At 45.3% G+C, this 20,739-nt stretch overlaps 2 protein-coding genes across 3 annotated transcripts; both read left to right on the plus strand.

Annotated features, from left to right (window-relative positions):
- Positions 1-1,826: 1,826 nt before the first annotated feature.
- tfr2 (transferrin receptor 2) lies at positions 1,827-8,333 on the plus strand. 2 transcript variants are annotated; one of them, XM_076882304.1, is made up of 18 exons: positions 1,827-1,952; positions 2,525-2,560; positions 2,641-2,857; positions 2,932-3,115; positions 3,382-3,522; positions 4,380-4,488; positions 4,564-4,806; positions 4,887-5,026; positions 5,095-5,270; positions 5,347-5,466; positions 5,584-5,666; positions 5,745-5,808; positions 5,887-5,954; positions 7,014-7,084; positions 7,232-7,316; positions 7,394-7,618; positions 7,694-7,834; positions 7,916-8,333. In XM_076882304.1, exons 2-18 carry the CDS (start codon positions 2,540-2,542, stop codon positions 8,168-8,170), a joined length of 2,343 nt encoding a protein of 780 aa, XP_076738419.1. In that variant the 5' UTR covers positions 1,827-1,952; positions 2,525-2,539; the 3' UTR covers positions 8,171-8,333. The 2 variants fall into 2 exon arrangements, with proteins under 2 accessions (XP_076738419.1, XP_076738420.1); XM_076882305.1 differs by lacking the exon at positions 1,827-1,952 and adding an exon at positions 1,959-2,025.
- A 919-nt stretch (positions 8,334-9,252) lies between these two features.
- LOC143416769 (myelin-oligodendrocyte glycoprotein-like) lies at positions 9,253-14,823 on the plus strand. The gene is made up of 4 exons (XM_076882340.1): positions 9,253-9,406; positions 11,584-11,928; positions 12,014-12,127; positions 13,422-14,823. The coding sequence occupies exons 1-4, from the start codon at positions 9,370-9,372 to the stop codon at positions 13,478-13,480; spliced, it is 555 nt and encodes a 184-aa protein (XP_076738455.1). The 5' UTR covers positions 9,253-9,369; the 3' UTR covers positions 13,481-14,823.
- Positions 14,824-20,739: the final 5,916 nt, after the last annotated feature.

Here is a 20,739-nt window from a genome sequence, read left to right on the forward strand (position 1 = left end):
TTTGTTAAGTGATTTTTGAGTAGCGGTCTGTTAAGTTAACCTCTTTTATGGGCCCACTTGGTTCTTAAAGACTTTATTTTTTGTTATTTTGAATTTTTGTAATCATCTTGTCCTTTTGGGGGGTATAATAAAACCCATTTTTTGAAGTTTACATTCGTGCCTGTGTGTTCCTGGCTGCTTGGTTCATGACACCATAATAAACACCAACATGACAGGACAGTGTGCACTCAGCTTTTACTTTGTTGACTCCTCAATGCACATGGCACAGGGGCCGTCACACCATAAACACTCCCTCCATAAACACGATGTAGGAACCAAGGTTACTTTGCAAAAAAGTGAGGCAAGTAACAATAAAGTCGTTACATAAACATTAAACACAAATGTGTGTAACATTACAAAATAATGTTGCATCATACATGTTTAATACTTGGCCAAAACGTAAATACATGTGCCATAACTACAGTTATAAATAGATCGTCGGTTACAACAGAACAACTGTCAGGTTCCACCAGTATTTCACACATTTATTCAACATTTATTTAACACTTAGATTTCAATCTTGAAATTTAATGATGATTTGGATGAAAAATCAACATTAATTCAATCTCAGCTTTTCCCAAAAGTCTCTGGGATCATCAAGATGTTTTTGGCACATCTGAGATGAGCCTTTAGTTTAATCTTGGAATTCTGCCATCCAGGCCATGTTGTTTGCTGCTTCTCTTTCTTCTTCATCTCATTTTTTAATTAGTTTGATGATCTGAAACTTTTAAATGTGACAAAAATACAAAAAAGGGAAAATCAGGGACAAGCACTGTTTCACATCACTGCACCTGAACGTAGGTTTGAAGAACCTCAAAGTCTGTTAGAGAGCTGAATCTGAGTTTAACCTGTTTGTTGCTCCAACCACAAACTGTCATCGAAGCCTGTCAGACATCAACGCAGCAGCTTACTGACCTCTGCCCCATGATGAAGGATGAGTGAAGCAGGCCTGCAGTGTGACATTATTTACTTATCTTTCTTATCATATAGCAGAGGGAGTTTTATTTTGAAAGTCCTGTCAGGGTTCAGTAGTTTGTAGTTTGGAGACAGAGCAGGACTGGAGCTGGTTCAGCCTCCCAGAGTCTGATGATGGTCCCACTGAGCTCACAGCAGAAGGATGACACCTTCACAGCTGCTCCACCCTTCACAGGAGGAACCCCACCTTTATCCAACCCCAAACTCCTCCACTGAGGTTTCACCAGATCACCTCTGCAGTTCTTCATCCATCCACCAGGTGTCCGCACCAGCAGTCCCAGATCATCTGACCATCTGTTCGGTGTTTCTTTATCAGATCTTTCTTTTCCATCCATGTGATCTTCATCAGGCTCTGATCAAAATGAGTTTTATATAATATGCTATTATTATTATTATTATCTCAGTTTGCTCTGTGTGTGTGTGTGTGTGTGTGTGTGTGTGTGTGTGTGTGTGTGTGTGTGTGTGTGTGTGTGTGTGTGTGTGTGTGTGTGTGTGTGTGTGTGTACGTACACGTTTTTACACCTGTCTGTCACCAGGAACCGCTCAGGCCCAACCAGGTGAGCTGCTTCCTGATGTCCTGAGCCTCTCATTGCTTTGTTTGGCTGTCAGGCTGGAGGGGGCGGAGCTCTGTGGGTGTTTGTGTTCTTTTCTCAATAAATCTGTGTCCACGGTCATGTGATCGGTTTCTTCTTTCAAACCCTGTAATGACAGAGAGCTGTTTTGGCTCTGCAGTGTGGGCGTGTGTTTACTTTGCTGTTAATAAAGTTAAGCAGATCAAACAGACAGCACACGCTGACCTCTGACCCCTGTGAGCAGCCAATCACAGCGGGCTGAGGAGTAAAAAAAAAAACAAAACCCGAGCTCATCCTGACCCATGATGAAGCTCTGGATCCTGAACTGAGAGCAGCCGGAGTCCAAACAGAGAGTCGGAGGTGAAGGTGAGAATCTCCTGTGTGTGTGTGCTGCCGACCCCATCAGGTTCAGATCCTGTGGTGCCGTCACTCACTGCTGGTGAGGGGCTTAGGTCAGATGAATAAGGTTATGAAGCTGCCTTAGCATGGTGCACAGAGAGCTCTGTAAGAGAGGAGAGAGAGGGTCAAATAGCTGAGTGGACAGCAAGCGTTATTTTCTGTGTTGCCAAGTTAAAGGCTTGGGGGGGAGCAGGTGAGTACAGTCTCCACACTGCTGAGGGGATCTGCAGAGAACGGTGCTGCCACTCGAACCAGGCGTGTGAAGGACGGCTGAGCCCAGCAATCTCACCTGAGAGCACTTACAAGCAGAGAGAAAACTCAAACCTGCCGAGTCGTAGCAAAGCTACACATACAGAGACATTTTGGACTGGTGAAAATCTTCAGTTCTGTAAACTGAACTTTGTAAAAACTGTTAGAACAAAAGCAAAAATTAACACATAACCTCACATCCTCCAGACGCTTTTATTTCCAATCTCCTGAGACAATGAAGGTATATATTTTCCTGTTGTTGAGATTGTCCCTGTGTTTTGTGCCTGCAGAGCTGCATTGTTACCATGACTACCCACCTGACACAGGTGAGACACACGTGAAACACAGGTGAGACAAGCTCCGCCTCCTTTCGCCTGTTACCATGGTTATATCTTTCTCTCTGGAGGCTTCCTTGATGTCCGTCCACCACTCAGTGTCTGATGATGATGAAGAAGAGGAGGTGGGAGGTGCTCAGCGGGCGGCGCTGCGGCTGGCGATATCAGAAGACGAGGAGGAGGCGGGACCTTTCAGTGACCTCACAGCTCTGGTGATGAGGTATCGTCATGGAGACCGGCGATGCTGTGTGCTGTTGTGTGTGGGCGGAGTCATCGTGTTCACCGCTGGTAAACAGATGCCAATCATTTTAACCGATTAGTCTCATCATGTGACTAAAGCCGGCATTGCTTCTCCCTTCCAGCGTTCCTATTGGCTTATGGGATCTTCAGTGGGCGGTACCACTGCTCACAAGCAGAGCAGGGGCATGAGCAGCAGCTGGGTGGGGCTAAAGCTCCTTCAGAAGGAGGGGCGGGGCTTTACTTGGGAGAGCTAAGATTGATGATGAGGAAGCTGCTACAGGATGAAGACATCCACAACACAGTCAGGTAATGTTCGCCACCATGGACCATAAAGGCACCAGATTATAAGGCAAAACAAGAACAGATCAATGAAGTATTCTGATTCTGAAACTAGCGAGCTAACTTCCTGCTAACTTCTAACTCTGTTAAACTTAATAAATTCCATTTTCATGGATGCCTGGATGTTAAACTTGATTGTTACACCTGGTAGAGCAGCAACGTTATTATTTTATTAACGATGAAAGAATTTAGTCGGGTCCTATTTAATAACTTCTGTGTGTATGTGTGATCAGTCGCGTGAGCCGGGCAGCTCATCCTCCAGGCTCCTCGGAGGGTACCTCTCTGGCCTCAGAGATCCTGCAGCGCTTCAGGGAGCTGCAGATGGACCACACCTGGACTGAGTCGCTATACGCCACGCTGCAGTTCCCCGACAGGTAAGAGTCAGAGAAGCTCCCCCACTTTCAGGACAGACCAGCAACAAAATAACCTATCATACACTTAACATGTCACATCAGGACACTTTTGGGTCTTAAATGGATGCAGCTGGTTGAAGCTCAGCGCGAGTAAAGTCCCAGCACATCCTGGTTCTTTCACTTATTGAAAGAACCATTGCTTTGAACATGTGGTCAGGCTCTGGAGCTGATTTGGAACCAGCTGATCCAGGACCAGCTGAATTAAAACTTTAACAAAAAAAGCTTTATTTTTCCTGCACCGTAGTTACTGGGTGACGGTCAGGCCCCATCTTATCTTAATGAGCTTTTATAAAAAGCTCATTAAGATAAGATGGGGCCTGATTATTTAAGACCTTGTATGTGAGGAGCAGGATTTTGAATTCAATTCTGGATTTAACAGGAAGCCAATGAAGGGAAGCCAAAACAGGAGAAATCTGCTCTCTCTTTCTAGTCCCTGTCAGGACTCTTGCTGCAGCATTTTGGATCAGCTGAAGGCTTTTCAGGACTTTTTAGGACATCCTGATAATAATGAATCACAATAGTCCAGCTTGGAAGTAATAAATGCATGAACTAGCTTTTCAGTATCACTCTGAGACAGGATCCTCATATGTTTTTAATGAAATCACTTCTGAAATGTTTCCAAAGCAGTGACTTGATCAGAACAAATGAGAATGACTCTGTAATAACAGTGAGAACAGCAGAAAAGGACTAACGGCTGGATTTAAAGACAGAAACCAAACCCACATTTACACACAGCTCATTATAAAGAGCTATTTAACATTTCAGCAGTGCTCTAATTTGACCACCAGAGGGTGCTACATTCATTTATTTGTGTGCAGGTCTCAGAGGAGCTCTCTGAGCTTGGTGGACTCTGCAGGTCGGGTCTCAGAAGAGATTCCTCTCAACCCTTCTGACTACTGCCCGTACAGCTCCACAGGAAATGCCACAGTGAGCCAACCAGAAAGGAAGTATCTGTCACCATGGTAACCAAAGTCCCAGTTACTGATGTATGTCTCTTTGCAGGGGGGTGTGGTCTATGCCAACTATGGCCGACCGGAGGATTTTAAATGGCTGAAACGTGAGGACGTGTCTGTGGCTGGCTGTGTGGTGGTGATGCGTGTTGGGGGCGGGGTCAGTTTTGCGGAGAAGGTCTGGTTGGCTGAGAAGAACGGGGCGAGTGGAGCTTTGATCTACCCTGACCCTGCTGATGTGCCGCAGGACCCTCGCCGCCTTGGCCTGAACACACACACTGCTGTGTCTGAACATGTAACACGCACACAAACAAACATTATCCACGTCTCCTGGCCAATAAGCATCCTCATCTCCCTTCTGTTGTCCAATCACAGGTCCACCTAGGGTCAGGGGACCCCTTCACCCCTGGCTTTCCCTCCTTCAATCACACTCAGTTCCCGCCCATTCAGTCCTCCGGTCTGCCACTCATTCCAGCCCTGCCAATTACTGCCACTGTGGCCTCCAAGCTGCTTAGGTAAGCCCCACCCCTCAGGTAACCTGCCCAGGTGTGAGTGTGACTCACAGTGCTGTTCTGTGTCTCAGCCAGCTGACAGGTCCGTCCTGTCCTCGGCCCTGGCAGGGTCGGCTGCCGTACGTGCGCTGCGTTGTCGGTCCCGAGTTCAGTAACGGACGCAGAGTCCAGATGTCGGTTCAGAACGTGATGAAGCCGATCCTGCTCAACAACATCTTCTCATCACTGGAAGGCAGAGTGGAGCCAGGTACGCTCTGCTGACTACAAACACAGACAGGTGAATGTGCCACAGTGGTAAACCTCAGTATCTCCCTCCCTGTCAGATCAGTACATCATACTGGGAGCTCAGAGGGACTGTCTGGGTCCGGGAGCCGTGAAGTCCGGAGTTGGAACTGCGATCCTGCTGGAGCTGGCTCGAACCTTTTCAGCCATGGTGAAGAAGGGTAAGACTCACCTGGATGCATGTGTGCTTACTGTGGTGGTGGGAGCTGAAATGATGCTGGCATTACTTTGGTGTGTTGATTCCTCTGATTTGTCTGAACTGATGGATTCGTTTACAGGTTTCAGTCCAAGACGCAGCTTGTTGTTTGTCAGCTGGGATGCTGGAGACTTTGGGAATGTTGGAGCAACCGAATGGCTTGAGGTTCAGTCACAGAAAATACAAACCAAACCAAATTTAACAGTTTATCAAAATAACTGCCTGACCTTGGACCTTTGACAGGGTTATCTGTCCATGCTTCACCTGAAGGCTGTGGCCTACTTCAGTCTGGACCAGGCAGTCATGGGTAACAGAGCTTGAAGCCAATCAGAAAGCATTTTCTTTGCTAACCAAACACGGTGTCTTATGTTGTCCTTCTCATCAGGTGATGAGGTCCTGTCAGCTTACACCAGTCCTCTCCTGGTTGACCTGCTGGACGCTGCCATCAGACAGGTGTGTGTGATACATCTGTGATGCATTAATACTGTGGTCACACAGCTGGATGGAGCTCATCGCCCTCACACATTTATTAAAAAAAAAATAATGTTGACCCGGAGTCCCTCAGGGATCTATACATGGACAACAGCTGACCTTTGTGTGCATGCTATGGCGATGACACACTCATTTGCAATAAACACTTTAAAAATACCAAGGTTTTAATATAATATATGAATTGAACCCCAAGATTTAGTTCTTCTGTCCATTTTGTGTGGCTGAAGTATAATTGTTGGATCATCTATGTATGCACGGTTGAGATTATTGTTTTTGAGTTGGGAACGATCCCAGACAAGCCCCAATCATGTAACAGTAAAAGCATGAATCTATGACCACACTACAGTTAAATGTATCTACAAATAGCTTTTATTCACAAAGGTGAGTCTGTCTGTGAGACCACAGTCTGTGCCATTGCCTTTGAAAGACTAAATTACTGGACAGACAAAGGCCTTATTTTCCAGCCTCTCTTAACCATTTATCAACCAAGAATCATGCAAGCCTGGGATGATTTTCTAACGTTGGCTGTTAAATGAAAAATAAATCATCCTCATGTTTCAGAAAACGTTTTAATTTTTTCTCTAGCCCATAATGGTTGAAGAGTAGGGTCAAGTGACGTGTACATTAGGCCTTGTGCTACCATGATACACTGAATATTCCCATAAACCCCATCTTCTCAAACAGAAACAGCGTCACACTCATTTAAAGACTGCTTGGGCCCATCAGTTGAATAGAACAGAATAGAATAGAATTTACCTTTATTGTCATTGCACATGTCACAAGTACAAGGCAACGAAATGCTGTTTGCATCCATCCAGAAGTGCTTTGGCAATAATATAGATATATTACATTATATGGATCTATTACAGGTATGTTAGAATGTACATGGTATGAAGATGTTATGAATATGCTATTAATATAAGTATGTACAGGCTGTGGTAAATAAAGGGTTAACCGGAACTATCAATTGATTACCAAACCACATGATGCTGTGCATGAGTGGGCCTTCATGTGTTCCAGGTGGAGCATCCCAAACATGCAGGTCAGAGCATCTACAGCCAGGCGGAGAGAGATGGAGGTAGCTGGAGGATGTGAGGACACACACACACACACACACACACACACACACACACACACACACACACACACACACACACACACACACACACACACACACACACACACACACACACACGTTACTGTGATGACGCCTGACTGAGCTGCTGCTGTCTCCTCAGTACGAAGCCACTGTATCTGAACAGCGGCGCTTTCAGCTTCACGGCGTTTGCAGGAGTTCCAGCCATGGAGCTCAGATTCACAGAGGTACACGTTACACGCCAACATCATACATACTCACTGTCATGGTACATGATGTCATGTTATCCGTGTCACATGTTCAGGAGCGAGCATATCCATTCATCAACACGCCATTGGACAGTGTCTCACGCCTGCAGGAGGTGCTGGGGGGTCGTCTGGGGGTCACGGGGCGGAGCTTAGGGGAGCTGGTGGGGGAAATGGTGCTGCGATTGGCCCACGACCACATCCTGCCGCTGCGCATCACTTCCTACGCCCAGACAGTGCTGCAGTTCAGTGCTCAGCTCAACAAACACTCTGCTGAGCTGCAGGTAGCTCACCTGTGTGAGTGTTTCTACACATGTTTGAACCTGTCGCTGTCATGTGACCTCTGTGTGTGTGTCCAGTCCAGAGGTTTGTCTCCTCAGTGGGTCTTCAGCGCTCGAGGAGATTACAGCCGAGCGGCAGAGACGCTGCAGAGAGCCATCGACTACAGCGACCTGCACGAGCCCACCATAACACGCTTCTACAACACTCGCATCATGAAGGTACGAGTGCTGCAAACAGTACTGGAACAGCTGAATCGTGGAGACACGAGCCCTGCACGTCTTCTCATGTGTGTCCTGCAGGTGGAGTACTACTTCCTGTCTCAGTACGTGTCTGCAGTTGAGACGCCATTCCGTCATGTGATCCACGGCCGCGGCAACCATACTCTGAGTGCGCTCACTGAGCACTTGGGCCTGCTCACCTCTGACCCCGGACGCTTCGACGAGAGCAGCTTCAGACGGCAGCTGGCGCTGTTCACGTGGACGCTGCAGGGCGCCGCCAACGCTCTGAATGGAGACGTGTGGAGCATCCACAACATGCACCGCTTCACCCACTGAGGCCTGCTCCAGAGTGATTGATTATTAATTATCGATCAGTATCTATTTATGTGCAGATATGAGTTTGCAGTGCAGACATTCAGGTCAATGATTGTTCATCAATCCTTTCACTGATTTCACTTCCATTAAAGTGTTTTACAGACGATGAGATTCTTTATCTTTCCTTTCACCTCCCAAACAGGAAGTTAACATCAGTGACATCATCATTATCATCATCACCAGCTGTCTAGCTCATATCAGTGGTATTCTTCGTGCCCATTGGTTGATGCATGTGGCTCAGAGACTGGCAGCTGCTGTTTTATAAGTTCAGACCAACTTTAACAGGTACCATGATAGTAAATCCACAGCAGTTATGGCGCCCTCTGGTGGTAGCTTTCAGCATGGTCACTGCTGGCTACACAGACAGTGCTACGAATGAAAGAAATCAAAGTGGCAGCAGTTCAGCTGGACACAAATCAGTCTCCATCTATTGATTCTAGTGATGTTCTATCAGGTTTTAAAGCACGCTGATATCCTGCTGCTGTTGAGTGCACGTAACAGCGGTGGGTGACGTAATGAAGGCGAGGAAGTTAAATCAGATAACTGAAGTGTGACACACAGAGCTGAAATATGTTGAACTATGAATCTGGTAGAGATCAAAACTGCTACACAACTGTTGTTACTTCAATATATAAGTGAACACAGTTTATGGTCTGTTGAGTGGAACAGAGACAGCTGATAACCTCTGCAGTGATGACTCCCAGCAGGATCTCTGACTGCAGTTTCAGGTTTATGATGCTCAGGTTCATTTTATTTTATATTATGCTGGTTACAAATTAGACAACATCACAGCTTCATTAATGGATCAAACCACAGAGCTCATCAGAGTCTGGCTCCCACCAGAGCTCTGAACAAACACCATGCTAACATGTGTTACAGGTACAGTGAGGCTTATCTCCACCCTTCCTATGGTAAAGAGCGTGTATGCCCTCCACCTCTCTGCCCCTGTGCAGCATGTTCAGCGGTGCTTTGTGTCAGACTGGACCAAGTCGTGCTGTGCAGTTCATCCCTTTCACTATTCTGGGGTTCACTGTAATATGGGTGGTGGTCCATGCTTCCCTGCATTCCACTTCCTGTCCTGCCTCTCTGAATGATGAGACCAGGAAACTGGGAGGAGGATCAGCTGGGTCACACAAACACTCTTTAACTGGACTCTGAGAATGAAGCTGAGGCTGCTGTTTGTGGTCCTCCTGCATGGTAGGAACACACACACACACACACACACACACACACACACACAGTGGTGTCAAGACTTATTATTCTGCAATGACTATGTTCAGAGTTTGTTGAAATTTTCTTCTTTCGTGTGTGCACATGTTTGCATGTCTGTGTGCTTTTGCATGTTTATGTTTTGTGTAGGTGCATGTGTGTGTGCAAATGTGTGTTTGTGCATGTTAGAAGAAGAGGTCTGCTGAGTGTAATGGCTGCAGATCTGAGCGGTCGGTCTGGAATCAGTTTAGAGTGGAGAACTTTATGTTTTTATTCTACTTATTTTTGATGTTATTATTGTTCGTCGCTCTTGAGGATGAACTTAACTTTGGGACAGTCATCTGAGGACAGACTGAGGTCACATGACACGTGTTAGATGGCAAGATGATCTGTGGGAGTCGATTCTTGTGTAGGCAATTATGGTCATCATCATCTGTGTGCACACATGTTGAGACACATGATTAAGTCCCGCCCACCTGTGCTGATGGTTGGGCGCGTGTCAGTGAGCGCCTGTTCTGCTGTGAATGGAGACATTTCTCTCTATGAACACAACAATGAGTGCAGTTTGTGTGGAGCTTTGTTCTGTCCTGCTGGATGAATGTGTGCTCTGTGAGGCCTCCACCCTCTGGAGCTCTGCTCTCCACCCACTGCTGACTCGCACAGAGCTTCTTTGTCCTGCATCTGTGGGAAAGACAGGTCTATGAGTCTCACTGATGATACCAATCAGATCAACAGCCACTGATCAATGGCCATGAGTCCCATTCACAGAGAGTTGGGGAATGGCTGCAATCACAGCATGTAAGATGGTGACAGATGGACCCTTAGGCCCCTCCTCCATTCAGAGATGGTCTTTCCCTTTTCACGTAAATGGCCTCCTTGACTCCGCCCTCAAACCAGCGTCCCTCCCTGTCCAGGATGTTACATCCTCATCATTGAAAGTGTCCACTGGCCTGTAGGTGTGAACAGACTGCAGAGTCCTGGCCTGACGAGGCAGCTCTGCTGTGTTGTGTCATTGGCTTCGCCAGAGGTTGTTTGGTTCCCCCGATGTATAAATCCTGCCAATCCTCCTGCACTTAACAGCGTACAATATGTTACTCTGTTTGTGTCGGGGACCCGATCCTTGGGCTGGACCAGTTTTTGTCCAGCGTGTTTTGGGGTTTAAAAGCCACAGAGACCTGGTGTTAGAAAAAATGCGTCTCAACTTCTCCAATACTCCTGACACATATGGGATCACTACAGGTTTTCTTTTAGGCAGCGGTTGTCCTTCTCTCCTGGATCAGCTGGAGCTTTCTTTAGGTGCCTTTCCAGCTTTGACAAAAGTCCAGCTGGGATAACCACATTTACTCAGGGTCCTCCTGACGTGATGTTCTTGTCCTTCCCTGGCCGTTGTGTCTGTGGGGATGGTGTTCGCTCTGTGTGTTAGCATGCTGATGAGGACCCTGATGAAGGCCACAAGCCGAAAAGCGTTGGTCTTACCTTCAAGTGTTGCTGGAGTTTCTGTATTGTGATCTTTTTCACCCTCTTCATGCACCTTGGAAGTAGGTGAAGTTGTGCCAGAAATTTTTGCTTGTAGCATCCTGATGACACCCAGTTTGTGCTCCAGTGGATGATGAGAGTCAAACCTTAAATACTGATCTGTATGTGTAGGTTTACGGTACACGTCAGCTTTTAGATGTCCCCCATTACTGATGGAAATCTCACAGTCTAAGAAGGCTAACCTGCCTCTTTTCATATCCTCCCTGGTGAATTTGATGTGTCGGTCCACCGAGTTAATGTGATCCGTGAAATGCGGTACGTCTTGAGATTTGATTTTCACCCAGGTGTCATCCACATATCTGAACCAATGGCTTGGTGGTGTTCCAGGGTAGATTAGCTAAGCCCTCTTTTCCACTTCTTCCATGTACAAATTGCCCACAGTGCGTGAACTGGGGAACCCATGGCACACCCAATGGTTATCTGATCAGTGGTCATGACAATATGCATTTTAATGATGAAGGAACTGACCTCCCTGCCTATTGTTCATTCAGTGGGCAGGTTTCAGTTATTGTGCAAATGTACTGTTTATAAGGTTTGAGAAACCTGCAGTCAGCTGAGACTGAAGAAGTCTCCCACTGAAGAACAGATTCAACTTTGTGGAATCACCCGTTTCATGTTTCTCTCCTCAGTTTCTCAGCATGCCTCAGGTGTGGAGGTGTATGAGGGGGTGGATTCTGTCCTGCTGCCCTGTCAGGTAGCAAAGGATGTTTCCAGCGACACCACAGCAGCAGTGTGGGACCGTGATGAGTTCAAGAAGCCAACAGTCCACGTGCGTCTGCAGAGCGGAGATGAGCTGAAAGAACAAAACCATCGTTACTCCAACCGAACATCAATGAGAGCCGACGCTCTGCAGACTGGAGACCTCAGCCTCACTCTGAGGAACCCTACAGTCTCTGACAGTGGAACCTACACCTGCACCACCCGGAAGTATGGACGAGATCTGAGGCGGACAGAAGTATACCTGAGGGTCAAAGGTCAGTGCTGTGAACAGTCAGAGCAGAAGTGAACTCTGATTTGAATCATGTTCGATGATGGTGTGGTTGTTTGTGTTGATTACAGAACCTCCACTCTGGCCCTGGGTCCTCGCAGGTGCCCTGCTTCTCCTGGTTGTCCTGATTGTTGCCTTTGGCGTCATCCTGTATTGTGAACATAAAAGGCTTAAAACTGTAGAAGGTACGTCAGTGTGTTATAAAGTGTGCACGGTTTACAGTGAGCTGAGATTCAGTGGCTTCACCCTCCTGTTTGGTGCAGTAAAGAAATTCTGCTGAACTTAATCGGTGATGTTTTAGTTCCTTCTTCCTTCACGTTTCTTCCAAGCATTACCTCTGAAGGTAGTGAGATCTGCTTGTCATCACCCACCTGTGTTAATCACTGACACAATCAACGGAGACATGAAACTGTAAATCTGCTGCTTCTGTAATCGGGCCTGATGTAGCTGAGAGGGAAATTCATTAGAAAGAACTTCCACAGGTAAATACATAAAAAGAAGAAGGTGGAAAAGCATGTGAAGAGTTACACCAAGTAACATTAGAACAACTTTTTCGGGCGGAGCTGCTCATTTCTGCTCCACAGGTAACGACACCTGCTGAAGCAGTGGACAGCACTGCGCCCCAGTATGATCCATACCTACAGGTTAAAGAAGCTGACCGCACTCCATGATTGTCTGGCAGGACAAATGAACCAGCCGCTAATGGATGAGACACACCTGGAATAACTGACTGAAGGCTGGACAGTCCTGATCCCCAAGGATCCCCTGAAGGGACCGGTCCCACCCAACTACAAGATGATAACCTGCCTCAGTACCACATGGAAGCTCCTGTCAGACATCATAGAGGCTAAGATTGTCATGTGAGGTTATGCAGCCTGCATGTGGACCCAAATCCAGACACTCGTGCACAAAAAAAACTTAGAATGGCAGCTTTATTTGCTGGAAAAACATCCATCATAACATAAACTCACAGAAAAACAAACCAAAACCTTGAGTATGAAACACAGAACTAAAACTGAAACCAGAAACAAAGAGATGCTTACAGCACATAAGGAGGTACGACGTGACAAAGGAAAACACAGGGCTAATATACACAAGGGAGTAACGAGTGAATGGCAAACAGAAAGAACCCAAACAGGGATCCTAGAGTACTTAGAGCTGTATCAACAGGGACCTTAGAGCCTTCATCAGGCGTCACAAGCACATGTTGCATTTACCAGGGACAGCTGCATATATCTACTGAGGTACAATAATCCAGGGTTAGTTCATTCGTAATATTGGACAGTGTGTGAGACACAGTGGAATTTGTGCTGTCACTAGTATTAGATATTGCTCTGAATAATCGTAAAGTTTGAAGCTGGTAGCTGATGGCTCTTAAAGACTTTCTTCTTCATCTCTCTCTCTGATGACATCTCTAATCTTTAAATCATGTGACATGTGTGACTGGGTCATGTGACGTTATGTGTTTGTCTTCATCAGCTCAACTCGTCAGTAACCCAAGGCAGACAGGGCTTCGCTGGCCATTTGGACAAAGATGACTCCTTTCCTTCGGTGAGAAATCGAAGAGTTTGAGGGGTCTGTTAGTCCGAATGAAGAACGAGGAGCTGATGAGTGAGGAGAAGACGTGAAGCTCACACCTCCACTCTGACAAGATCATGTATGTTTCTGCTGCTCAGTGAAGCTCAGTGATGCTCTGAGAACACGAGCTTGAAGATGTTTGTTCTTCCTTTACTAACAGCTAACGAATAAGCCTCAGTGAGATGTTCTACCTGGAACATGTTTCCACATGGAAGGTTCCCTGTAATGTTATGTCTGCAGAATGAGATGAAGCACAGAGTACAGAGTGTGAGAGGAAGCTTGTTCACCAGTCTGACAGTTAAGATTCATTCAAACATTCACACCAGGCTGACACTGTGTGGACACTTCACAAGGAAAATATGTGCTCTGTTTTTAGTGTGATACAAGAATACAGCTGTTTACTAAATCATGTCACAGGATCTGTTATTGATGCTCATCAGAAAGTTTAGGCCTGGGTCATCTCACTGAGGTCTAAGTGATAGTCTGGGAATGTTGATGCCATTTTCCAAAGAAATGATTGTTCAGGAGGAGGTGACTGTGAGATAGAAAGCTCAGAGTTATTGCACCTGCTGTCTGGAACAGGACCCAGATGTTTCTCTAACATTATAACCTCATAATGACGACGATGCAGAGTGTGTTGTTCCTCAGACAAAAGCTGCAGACTGTCAGGAACCATCAGCGCTTCAGACCAGATCAGCTTTTTGATTTTTAACAAACCACAGAAAAGAAGAATATGCTTTCATGATTAAAAAGGAAGTGGTCCCAAGGATGTATGTATGCAGCAGCAAATCCACAACAAAGGTTTGAAAACTGAATATCAAAAATCCAAACTACAGCAGACAACCTGACAAAGAATTGAGAGGAAAATGAGACACAGGTCAACAGGATCAAACTAATAAGTCACAGGGGAACTAAACAATGCACAAACTACACATGAAATCAAAAACATTAGTGTAACAGGAGATGTAACCTCATTGTATTTTAGTCACAGTGCATTCAGAACATTTGTTTATCTATCTGTGAGGGTTTACTGACAGAAAGTAGACGTTGACTCTGTGTGTGGACCGCTCACTTTACTGTCTGATTTCATGTAAAGATGAAGCAATGTGCTCATGAATTCTGCTTTTCAATTCGTCCATTGGACGTATTTGAGGAAAATGATGGTGTCTGAGCTGTTTCTCATCTTCAGCTTCATAATAACAGATTCTCTGTGGGGTTCAGGTCAGGAGAGCTGACCAATCAACCACTGTAATAAGCATTTGGTTTAGTGTGTCTGTGAGCAGCTTTTTAATAAAGACTTTGAATGAAAAGCAGAGTCAGTTTGATTTGTGCACACAAACATCACAGACACCCGTCTGTGCTCAGAACCTCCAATCAGAGCAGGAGAAACTTTCATTCACAATTAAGTTTTATTAAATATTATTTACACACATTTCTGCAGTTTGTTTTCAGGGCTCCATAATATTTGGGACACAGCAGTGATGTGTTTCACAGGCTAAAAACGCACAGGAATAGTTCTCTCAACCAGAATAAACTGGTTTCCAACTTTAATCCGTGAAAACTTTCCAGTCTGTCAGTTCAGGCATGAAATGAATGCTAAGGCAGAACACAAGCAAACATGTGGAGTGGAGAGAGTAGACTGTTACTGTGAGCACAGTGAGACTTTCTTAGTCACACTATGGCTGGACTGAAGGCTTCTACAACAGCCAGCATCAGGAGGGCAGAGATACAGTGAAGACACATGGGCACTAGGGGGCAGCAGAGTGTCAGCATGCTCAGTGTGGTAACAGGGAGGGCGGAGTTTAAAAATGCAGCAGTGTGAATTAATTTCCTTGGTTAGTGTAGTCGGCTGCACTTTTCAACCATCATCAGTTCTGTATCAGAAAACAGCTGAATTACTCTCCAAAAACAATGTAATATATATATGTTGTACAAACCCCAGAGCACTGTAATTAGGGCACACACAAACATTAGTGAAGGAACATCTAACTTGTGTATAAAAAGTACAAAAAGTGAAACAGATTTTAAAAAAAAAAAGAAACACAAAACCCTGTGCTCTGATTTGGTGTCACAAGTTTGAGAACAGTTTACCAGCAAATACAATGCTGAACTCTGAATGATTACAGTGTTGTTCAGGCCCTTGGTAACAATTATATTAGTAAGCGTGGTTCATAGGTCACTCCAACTATCACCAAGGAATCGATCAGCAGTGCTTGGAGACCTCCACAGTCATTCTGAAGGACTTTCACTGGCTGGTAATCTTCATCAACAAGTGGTTTATAGCTGTGACCCAGAAGATTCTGAAAAACATATCACCTTCATGTCTTTAAGTGTTACCCCGTGTGTCAGAAATATGTTTGAAACTGATTATTATCATTGTAGTCACAACTTTGTGTTTTTGTAGTTGTTTCGAGAACAAACTACATGTGGGCAGGTAAAAACGGACGATCCAGGTTCTAGATACCAATCAGTTCTGAGGCCACCAAACCAAAGTGACACTGGAAGAGGTCAATCAATCAAAGCTTTATTCGCCACATGCAGGTTGCCCTGCAGTGAAATGCCCCCCCCGACCTTACACACACACAACACAGACATTACATGGGGATACAAGTCGGAGATCAGTAGCGTTACCGAAAAACACTGAAATGTACACTACAGTGGGAAAGCACAAGAGGAAAAAAAGAGACCTCTACTCATGCTGTGCTTCCATGGTAGGACAGCACAAAAAGCACATAAATGTCCACAGCACAACTTTGTGAAAGACATGACAAGCCACAAGATTGGGTGGGGGCTGAGGAGTAATCCGAAGCGAACACAGCAGCCGCCCTGCACAGCGCTACCATTCAAACAAGCATCGAAGGCGTTTGGAAAGGGAGGGGTATGAGTGTGTGCTTATCAGTGTAAGTGTATGTGTGTCCGTGTCCAGAGTTCAGCTGGACAGTGTCCTTCGCCCCGCCAGGCTAAGTAAACAGTCTACCAGCCAACCCAGGTGGCCTTGTAGGGAATGGGAAGGAACAGACTCAACACAGTCGTTATCAGGGAGTTGTTGTTCGGCTCCAGCCTTGAGCCCACAGCTGGCACCGAAGGGGTAGCCGCATTATGATGGTGATTTTTCTTTTACAAACAACTCATGAGAATTTCAAGCTGTTTTTAACACTCCGACACTCGTCTCTCAGTCTCCCGTTAATAGCTGCGAGCTTCTCCGTGATGTTATCAGCCGTCGATTCTGTGGTCTTGTCACTCTTTTTTGCTCACATAGCAGATTCTGAGACCTCACGACCGCAGCCAACTGATCCGAGGTGTAATCCAGCTCCGCCCAGAGATGTTGTTCTGAGTTGATTCTTTCCTGATGTAATCCAACATACATACGCTCAAAGGTGTTATTCTGAGCATTCACTGCAGTCGTAAGCGCCTCCAAGCTCTTAACCATGCTGCCTTCAGTGAGCCCTTTCTGAGAAGTCGCACTTGTCGTTCCAATCCCAGCGGGCAGCCTGGTGGGGGTTTGAACAGCCGGTTCCTCTCTCTTAATTCTCCGATAACCGAGGGCCAAGCCAGCTCCGATCAGCTATCATAGTTCCGAATAGGTAGATATCTTCAGCGTCCTCGATCAACAGTCCCGCCAGGCACACGATCCTCTGCCACCCGTCCATCGTGTATCCGGTAGGGAAAGTTCCTCGGGTTCTCCTGAGCCCAGACTTCTCATTGAGAAAAGGGTGTCAATAGCATTCAGAGACCAGTTGATCAAATCCATAATTCTCTTTTAGGTTTTAGACACAGACTGTGAGAGACTGTTCCAGGGAGAGTAATAAAAAAAAAAAAAAAAAAAAAAAACACACACGAGACAAGATTAGGACATGAGGAGCTAAGCAGGGAAGAAAAAGTGCGACCACCTTCGCTGAGAGCCAAAGAGAAAGCGTGAAGCTGAGATGGTGTATATATGTGCAGAGCAGAGAGAGTGGATGTAGTGAGCGAAGAATGATGAAGACTAAACTTAAAGGACAGAAGAGGAAATAATGTGAGTGAAGTTGCCCCCCCACCTTCTTCAAATCCATCATGGCACACCCACGTTTCTGCCTGTACTCACCCTTATGCAAAATAGGTGGAATTAAGACAGTTCCAAAAGCAAACACAGTTGATCAGTGCTGAGAGTGGTCCTGTTCCTGAGCTTGGGGTGATCCTGTAATCTCTTATTGTTAGGATGCCTGGGTCGTCGACCCAGGGTTTTTGAGTTTATGATATTATTTATACTTTCTAGTCTTTGGTTTCTTTGAGTTCTGTCTTATGGCTTATGTCTCTGTCTTCTTTAGTTGCTCTGTCTCCCCTATCACCTGCATCCCCTTGTCTAGTTCGAGTCTGTATCCTTAGTTGCTATATCCCCGTGTTCAGTCAGTGTTTGTGTCTGCCCTGTTCCCACGTCTCTGTTCCCTCTGTTACAGTGCGTGCGAGTCTGTGTCTTTGTTCAGTCTGTGTTATGTGTTTTCTGTTTTACTTTGAAGGTTTCTGTCTTATCTCAGTGTGTTCAATTTACGCTTCTTTGGTCTCGTCAGTTCTGATTTGCCCCAGCTGTGTTTCCCTCCTGTTACTCATTCCCTGATTGCTCCCTCTGTGTATTTAAGCCCAGTGTTTCTCTGTGTCTGTGTCGCGATCTACCGTTTTCTTAGCTGTGTGTTCTGTCATTTCTCCAGTTTAAGTTTGTTTTGAGTTTTTTCAGTTACGTTATATTTTTTGAGTACCTAATTAAAGCCTTTTTGAGTTCACGTCCATCTCAGGAGTCTGCACCTTGGGTCCTATTCCTGCCTGCACACAGCCACACCCAACACTTATGAACTACCTCCAACGCTCCTGTGACTGGGATGCAAGTAAAGACAGATGTAACATCTCTCTTCTCTGTACATGTCCTGTTTATAAGGTTGGGGAAACCTGCAGTCAGCTGAGACTGAAGAAGTCACCTGGATGAGTGACGAAATGTTTCTCCCACTGAAAATGTCCAGATGAACAGAATCAACCTTTTGGGATTTACTTACCTTACGTGATTAAGCACGCATCAAGGCATAATTTTATTAATATCTTTAAAATGATACCAGCACCAACGTAGCACAAATGTTTGATACCACTTTTGTTGCATTTGAAGAAGGGGGGGGGGGGGGGGGGTGTAACTTCACTCACATGAAGAAATACAAATACAGTAAGCTAATGCCAGAATTATTATTATTATTATTATTATTATTATTATTATTATTATTATACGTATGTTGCAGTTTGTGTTTCATTAACAGTAGTACACTAGTATTGGCTTAAAACTCAACATTTCTTTATTTTCTTATGCTTATTTTTAGCATGAGGTGTTAATGGAGCCTTTAGTTGTCTCATATATGACAGTGATTTAAATTCAGTACCATGCATGCATTACTTGTCTGCACAGGGATAGGCAAGTGGGAAGAAAGTTGCTCAGAGAGTGATGAGGCAGCTTCCACTCTCAACCTCGTCACTGTTTGTTGCAATGGCAATCACATTCATGTCCTCTGCAAAATATGCCTTTCCCTCACTTCACCTGCTGCCTTGTAACAGTAAAACAGTAATAGTTATGTTGTACTTAAATGCAAAATACAACATGACTATTAAATGTTTGTTTGTTTTTAGCTTTTTATTTTACTCTTACATCACAACAAAAATATGACAAACTTTTAATTAGAACAAATTGGGGCACTTTTCAAAAAATCTTACAAATATAAAGATATTGTCATGGTTCTGGGTAAAATGCTTGCAGAAAAATAGCTTTAAGTGCAGCAGGTAAAACAGGGAAAGCGAAGCGGAGGAAGGAATTGCAGTTAGCAGTTGCTAAGCTGTGGCTGGAGCAGGCTCAAAGGAGAAAAGAAGCACACAATGTTAAAAGCAATATTACAAGCAGTAGTTGTGAAGCCTGAGGATGAAACCACAGCTCAATCCACTGCAACTACTCTAGAACAACACTGTAGAAAAGCATTAGAAAGAGTAAGAATGTTAGCAGAAATGAAAGCCAGAGAAGAGCGTGAGAGAGGCAGAAGAGGAGGAGAGACTAAATGGAGAGGCATTAGGAGCAGCATTGAGTCCAAGACAGACTGGGCAGGTGAGGAGACAAAGGACAGAAAGTGAACACAAAGGTTGCAACCACATATCCATCCCTGACACAGCACAAAAAACAAACAAAAAAAACACTACATGGTGTTTCAGCCCCAGTGTGTGCAGATGAAGAACGTTTTTCTCCTGAACCTGATCCATTCCATGAGGTGAGCACTTACCCTATGGTAGAGGTTGCTAACCCACATTTTGGAGTGGACGGGGATAACAGCCGCACCATTCGTGTTTACCGGCCATGGACCGAGTCTGAATGTGCTGATGCTTGCAAGAGCCTTGCAGGACCATTGACTAATGTTGAGTTCATAGCTCGACACCGACATCTTTGTTCCTCGTACCGTTTAAATGGACAGGAAACTGAGATTACTTTTAGGAGGAGATGTCTCTCTTATAATTGGACCCGTGTCAGAGGAGGGTACACAGGCAAAGGGCCAGGTGATAACACCCTGCCCTATGGAGATGCAGGTTGTCCAAATTAATGGAGTGTATCAGAGATACTTTTAGAACAACTGCAGACTACACCAAAATTTCACAACGCACACAGAAGGAAGGAGAAGATGTTCATGAGTATCGAGGTAGATTGGAGGAAGTGTTTAAGAGGCATAGTGGACTTGAAGAGAATGCAGACCCAGCAGGCCCCTATCAACAGCAGCTGAAACATGCCTTAATGAGTGGGTTCCATCCATCCATTGCAGATTTTATCAGAAAGCAAAATGATGATGGAGTGACTCAATGTATGAACTGGGCAAGGCATGCACAGGATGTGATCAAGAGTAAAAGGGGAAAAAAAATTGCAAAATACATTAAATGCTGCCACATTTCATGTTGACGAAGAATCTCAGATATTTTTTCCAGGGCAGACTCGATGTGGCAGAGGCAGAGGAGGAGTCAGGGGGGGCAGAAGTAATAGGCCACCCCGGAGAGGACAAAGGAACAGGGTGAGTGTTACAGGTGTGGAAAAATAGGTCATCATGCTAAAGAGTGCCCTGAGGAACTATGAGGAGTATAGACGACCAGATCCACATAACCCCTCATATAATAAATGACTAGAATCTGCTGCCACTGCCAATACACATGCATGTTTAAACACCCCATCACACTGCCA

Source organism: Maylandia zebra, linkage group LG3 (assembly GCF_041146795.1).
Source record: "Maylandia zebra isolate NMK-2024a linkage group LG3, Mzebra_GT3a, whole genome shotgun sequence".
NCBI lineage: Eukaryota > Metazoa > Chordata > Actinopteri > Cichliformes > Cichlidae > Maylandia > Maylandia zebra.